General features: G+C 52.6%; 1 protein-coding gene across 2 annotated transcripts in view; it reads right to left on the bottom strand.

Moving 5' to 3' along the window:
• MYO1E (myosin IE) overlaps positions 1 to 4987 on the bottom strand; it is a 90224-nt gene extending 85237 nt beyond the window's left edge. Inside the window, exon 1 of one of the 2 annotated variants that reach the window (XM_080396580.1) lies at positions 4560 to 4987. In XM_080396580.1, coding sequence (XP_080252706.1) covers positions 4560 to 4890 — 331 coding nt within the window. In that variant the 5' untranslated portion in view covers positions 4891 to 4987. The remainder of the gene's footprint in view (positions 1 to 4559) is intronic. The other variant, XM_080396584.1, reaches the window with a different exon arrangement.
• Between the last annotated feature and the right edge of the window lie 1158 nt (positions 4988 to 6145).

The raw sequence follows: 6145 nt of genomic DNA, 5'->3' as shown, positions 1-6145 counted from the left end.
GGGTCCCTGGCAAAGCAAGCGTAAGAGCTAGGAGATTAGTAGGAAAGATGACCTCTTACTTTTTTGCTCCCTTCCTCATCAGATGCAGCAGCTAAAACTAATTAGGCTGTATTGATATAAAGGATTCTTCTGTAGCTCTGAAGATGTTTATTTCCATGTTCTCTACACATTAGTAATACGCCTACTGTATTAAAAGGCATTAGAACACAAAGGCATTTCTGACTCCCTGAAACTGGGAATAGAGAAGTAAAACCCCTTTATTCTTTGATATAACTTGGATGGAGCAGCGTATGACCATTTAGACCAATGTCACTTTCCCCCCTCCCCTAAAACTGGGAAGAGATCAAACTGGTATTTATGAAGGAAAAATATTTCAAGTTATTACAAAAGGAGCCAAGAAGACTTCTCTGAAGAGATGTACAACGTCTTAGTGTTTCAAGCAAGGAAGCATACTTTCCATGTTAAGTTGAGAATATTACCAAGATTTTGCTGAGAACTCAGCAAAAGCTTGACAACATTTCACTGGCTGGCTATCACAAAGGCTCTAAAAGGCTTGGTTTAACTTCCCACATGGCACGTACACAGCAATGCTTTAAAACAAGGCACTAAGACTGGGGCAAGTTATCCCTTCAAATTAAGAGAAAGTGGCTGCAGACAGTTTAGTTAAACTACTACCGGCATTGTCACCCCATTTCCTTCACAACAAGCTAGTTATGTATGGAGAGGGGGGGGGGGAAAAGCAATTCTGGAAAGCAAAGATATTATGAGAAAAATACCTAAGATGGTACATACATACACCATCAGGTTCTGTTTTCAGCTGCAAAAGCTGCATTTGGGCAACATCCTGCATACGTTAGCATTTTCTGAAAATGTGCTCTAACATACACAACACATCTACAAACCATTCTAGAGGTCTAAATCGGAAAGAAACAGAGACAAGCATGCACACAACGTAAACCTAAACAAAACACATTGAGTATGAATCCTAGCTTTACTATTGAACATGCTACTGTTTTATTATACTTTATGTATCGGCCAGACAGAAACACCATACAGCTGGAAGATTTTTCCGTTAATGCACCTCTAGACATAATGCGAAGCACATGCTGTTACCCTCTCCACTATTACACATTTGGCAGAGAGCAAGGCTGAGCTTACGCTACTGTCTGCAGCACCAGGCAAACGCACCCTTCAAAATCACAATCATCGGTGTGTTGCTTGGGACTTCCTTGCAGGTAAAAAAACCCTCAAGATACAAGGTCCCATCTCACATCACGCATTAGCTATTCCTGGACTAAAACCAGACAGCTAGCAAGTCCTTTCAGGCCAATTGAGTCATCTTCATTTTTGCAGACTTTCACAGGCAACACATGTAAACAAGACATCCCCAGCATCCTACTGGATTGGGCTATAAATATCTGGCTTCTACTGATATCAAGCTATGTTGACCTGCTATAAAATGATTCCTTTTAAGAATCAACCTTCCATCTTTGTTGAAAAGGTAGAAACAGGAAGACACCAAATGCACCCTGGTAAAAATGCACATACTGACCACAGTGCTACAGAAAAGCACTTAGCACTGAAGTGTTGGTTAAAGGCAACATATGAACGCTTTTTTTTTTTTTTTAAACATAAGTGAATCAGACAACCCTGGCTTGCTCAACAATTTTTGAGTTAATCCAGAAACTGCTAAACCTGCTTGCTCTTGCAGTCTTCCTTTCACACTCTCCCCAGCAAAGTGGTACAAAACTTCAGCAGAAGTAATCCAGAACACATCATGCAAAAGCAGGCAAAGTTGATCACTGATGGGTTGTTGTTGGGGTATTTAATTGGGTTTGTGTTTTGTTCAGGTTTTTGTTGTTTGGTTTTTTTAAAGTGTGGTAGCAGTTTATGCCTCAGAAACAGTATTATGCTTGTTGATTAATGTTTTATCCATAAGAGGGAAAGCCAGCTGAGAGTACTCAGGGGAACAACCTTTCCCTGAAGGCTACAAAGCTACTTTAAGTGAAAGGTTCAAGATGACATTGTCGCCTTAATGTGACGAGATTACTTTTGTCACCCGATACAGATACTCTATCCAACTCCAGAAAAGATCCCCCAATGCACCTCCATGAACTACCTCTGAAGGTCCAAACTCACAGTATAAAAGCAAAAGTTGCTTAGAGTTCACCTGACCTTACTTCAACCAAGTTTCAGCTTAGTTGCACTGAGAGGTTTCCTGAACATCAAGGATCCAGCCCTTCACTGGAGCAGGACTAGTTTGCACTAACAAAATACACATTTTTGAAGACTTGTAAATTGCAGCTAAGCTATTCCAGGCTCTAGTTCATTTTTAATTCAAAAAATTTCAAGAGGAAAATGTCAACAGTTGCCACCTGTTCCTCAGAACTGTCAGCTTTAATGCAGTTTTGCCCCACTGTTGCTCATTCCTACCTTATTCCCATGGCAGCACAGAGCCATGAAGCAGCTCCCTCTGAAACCTATTCCCGTGTGTGTGGATCTCCTCCTGAAACCACACTGTTAACTGGTTGTAGACATCCATCTGGATTAAAAACAAACCAGCAAAAAAGTGCACACGTATCGCCAGGTTGCACAGCACTGCACCACCTTGCCAGCAGACCCGAGGGGGGCAATGCACCAAGGCACAAAGGCTAGGAACATGTTTACACCAGCATCACCTTTGTTTGCTCTGCTGCACCGGGCTGCCCCAGAAGCACGAAACAACTACAACCCATGTCAGCAGTAACGCAGCTCCCCGCGCTGCAGGCCCTGTCAGAACATGAAAAGGTCACTCTAAGGTCTACGGAGACAATGTGGCAGAAAAGACTTAATTTAGACAACACAAAGCACTCCTGTGACATTTTGCTTCCTCCTCCCCCCTCCCCCCGAAATCAAAGTTGTCAAGACAAAAATAAAGGAAATAACGTGAGCTTTTTTATACAGCACAGAGAATGAGTATAACATTTCAGGATATTAACAGCATGATTCATGTTTGTAAGCAGTCATTGTAAGTCCTGCCAGGCAATCCCTCTGCCAACTTCCTAAGCTACAAAATACTACCTCCTAATAATTACCAAACAATTGTTTGGGCATAGTCCTTTGAAAAAGCAGTACTTTTAAAAACAATCTTTTCCGGTTTTGTTGTAATCACCACTTATGGACAATCTTTAAAAAAATGCAGTTCACGTTAGCTTGGGATCTCACAGCAAAGAGATTAATTCAAGACTATTTCAGTATTGAATTAAAAGCTGGAGCGTAACTGCCTGAGCAGTTCCCTGAAAGGGGCATACTTGTGGAAGAAACTGGTTCTCCTACTTTGATCAAGTAAAACTCATTGAGTACGTTATGAGTTACATGTGTTTGCAAGAACTGTATCTTGATTAAAACCTTTTATTAAAAGGGAATTAACAGATCCAGAGGTCCACAACAGATCGACTAGCAGACCCACAGACCCCACAGTGTTACTAACAGGCAGAATCGCTGAAGGACCCGCACCAAGGTGCTCCAGCCCCATTTCGCATCCCGCAGCCCAGGCAGGGAGTGCCACCTCATCCCCGCCAGGACGCGGCTGTGCCAGGTGCCTGTGACCCAGCACCGGCGAGCAAAGGTTGTGGCTGAAGAGCTGATGGGAACCACCTGGCTGCACAGCCACCTCCCAGGGAACGCAGGGACCTGCCTCACCCACAGCAGCACTGTGGTGGTGTCACTGTCCCCACCCGTGACAGAAACGTTAGCTTCCCGACCTTTATCGAAGGCAAGGACCGTGCTCAGCACCAGCGTATCCATGCACTGGGGCACTGGCAGCAGCACCAGGAGCGAGGGGCCGAGCCAGCGCCCTGCCTAAGCGGGCACAGCGCCACGCGCACCGGCACCGGGCTGGCCAGCCCCGGACACAACGGGAGCTAAGCCCTAGCAGGAGTAAGGCCGATGTTTTCCAAGCGTCTCAACTCCCAGATCTTCACTATCCTGCTTTTACCCAAGTCACCCATTAGGCAGCGTTCTGAGGTTACGGACTTTAACCTGGTTTATTACCACCTGGGACTGTTCGCCGAGTTCCCGTGGAACAGGCAGCCCTGATCGCACCTGGATGACTTCAGCTGAGAGCTGTTATCAATCATCCGGCGCCAATCGGTAACGACAAACGCGGCTGGACCCCGGCTGCCCCCAGCCCGGCACCGGCCGGTTGTGCCGGCACCGCGTGTCCCCGCCCGCCGCGGCAGTGCCCGGGCCGGGAGCCGCCGAGGGGACGCGTCACCTGTTGTTCGGCGGCGCCGCCGCGTTACCTCCCCGCGGGGCTCCCCCCCGCCCGGGGCCGCCGGCGCACGGAGCCTCCCCAGGCTGGCGGGAGGCGGCCGGACTGGCACCGCACCGCCGGCCCTGCCGCTGCCCCGGCCCCAGCCCCGCGACGGGACGGGCGGCCCCGCTGCCCCGGGACGCGGCTGAGGAGCGCGGCCGCCCTGCCCCGGCAGCGGCACCTCCGCGGGTCCGGCAGCACCCGGCACGGCAGGGCCCCGCTCACCGCCGGCCCCCCCGCCCCCCCGGCCGAGCCCCGCGCCTACCATCGCGGCCGCCGCTGCCCGCCGCTGCCCGCCGCTCCGCCAGACGCGCCGGCGCCCCGGGACGGGCGGGCGGGACGGGGGGGAGGGGGGGAGGCAGGGCGCGAGCCCGCCCTCCCGCGCGCGCAGCTGGCCGCCGGGGCGGGGCGCGAGGCGCAGCAGCCCCGCGGGGGCGGGGCGGGCCGCGAGCGCGGGGCCCCGCGCCGGCGGGGGAAGGATAAAGGAGCGCGGCGGCGGCGCGAGCTGCCCCGTACCGGCCGCGCGGGCGATGTGTCCATAAATGGAGCGAACTCGCCGCGGCGCAGCCAATCGCCGCGCGCCGCCGGGACGTCATTCCCTGAGGGAATCCCGGCGCCGCCTCGCGCTCCGGTCCGGCCGCCCCTGCCTGCCGCCGCGCCCCGGCCCGTCCTTCCGCCCCCCGCGCCGGGACGCGCGCCCCGCCGCCAGCCTGGCCTGTCCCCGGGGCTCCGCGCCACGGTACGGTACGGGGCGGGCCGGGCCGGGCCGTGCTCTCCGCGAAGCCGCGTTAGCAGTACCCCTGGCGCGCGCCGCTGGAAGCGCACGGAACCCCGGTGCTCTCCGCCCCCGGGAGCGCCGCGAAGCACGAAGCTGCCCGGCACCGCCTGGGTACGGAGCCGAGCCCCGGGTGCGCCCCGGCCAGCGGCACAAACCCGGGTGCTCGCCTGGCGGCCGGCGTCTGCTCCCCCGCGCTCCAGCCGCTTTGACCAGGGCACAGAAGATACCGCTTCCCGGGACCGACCGCGCTGCTTCCCGGGACCGTGCTGCCCACGGGATCGGGCACACGCTCACCCACTGCCCAGGGCTGCAGTCCCGCCAACAGACTCCCCTCCTCAGGCAGGGAGCCCAGCTGTTGAATGCATTTCTAACCACCGCTTCTAAACTAGAATACAAATAAATATAACATCAATAAAATGGAAACTGTCACATAACAATCACCGCAGCGGCCAGGCCCCGGCCGTACGCCAGTGCTGCTCCCACGCTACCCTGTAAAGCACTCCCAACAGGTACCACTCATGCTGTTCCTCCTTAGATGTTATTACTGGTCTTTATTTCTGATTAAAAGTTGCAGTTATTGGAAAATACAGGGAGTAGCTTCTACAGACTAATTTGCTCAATTGTTATTGCTTTTATAAACAAAGTCTTGCTTCCAAATGAAGTTAGAGATTAGGCATGAGCAGATTCGCTTGTGAACAGCGCTGGTTCTGCAGCCCCGTCTGCTCCGCACAGGTATGTGGCCTCATCCTCATGGATCTGGCTGCAGGATACGTTAAACGTGGCTGGTGAAGGCTTACACATTCAACATTGACGCATCCAATCCACGGGACAAAAATTCAGCCACCTGGCCCCCTCTCAGCTCCCACAAACTTCGGCTGTTGGATGAAACACAACAGCCCCTTGGACGTGTCACCCTTGCTTTTGTAGAGCACCAAACACCTCCTTGGCTCTGCTGGGCTTGTGCCATGTGCCTACTGATCGTGTGAAGCTTGGGATTTCCATAGTGGATTGCTTGGATGTAAACTGACATCAGTACCAGAGGTAGGAAACATTCCCATTGAGAAAGTAGCTGG

This window comes from Falco punctatus, assembly GCF_963210335.1.
Source record: "Falco punctatus genome assembly, chromosome: 7".
NCBI lineage: Eukaryota > Metazoa > Chordata > Aves > Falconiformes > Falconidae > Falco > Falco punctatus.
The sequence above is the reverse complement of the archived record's forward strand: the minus strand, read 5'-3'. Positions and strand labels throughout refer to the sequence as shown.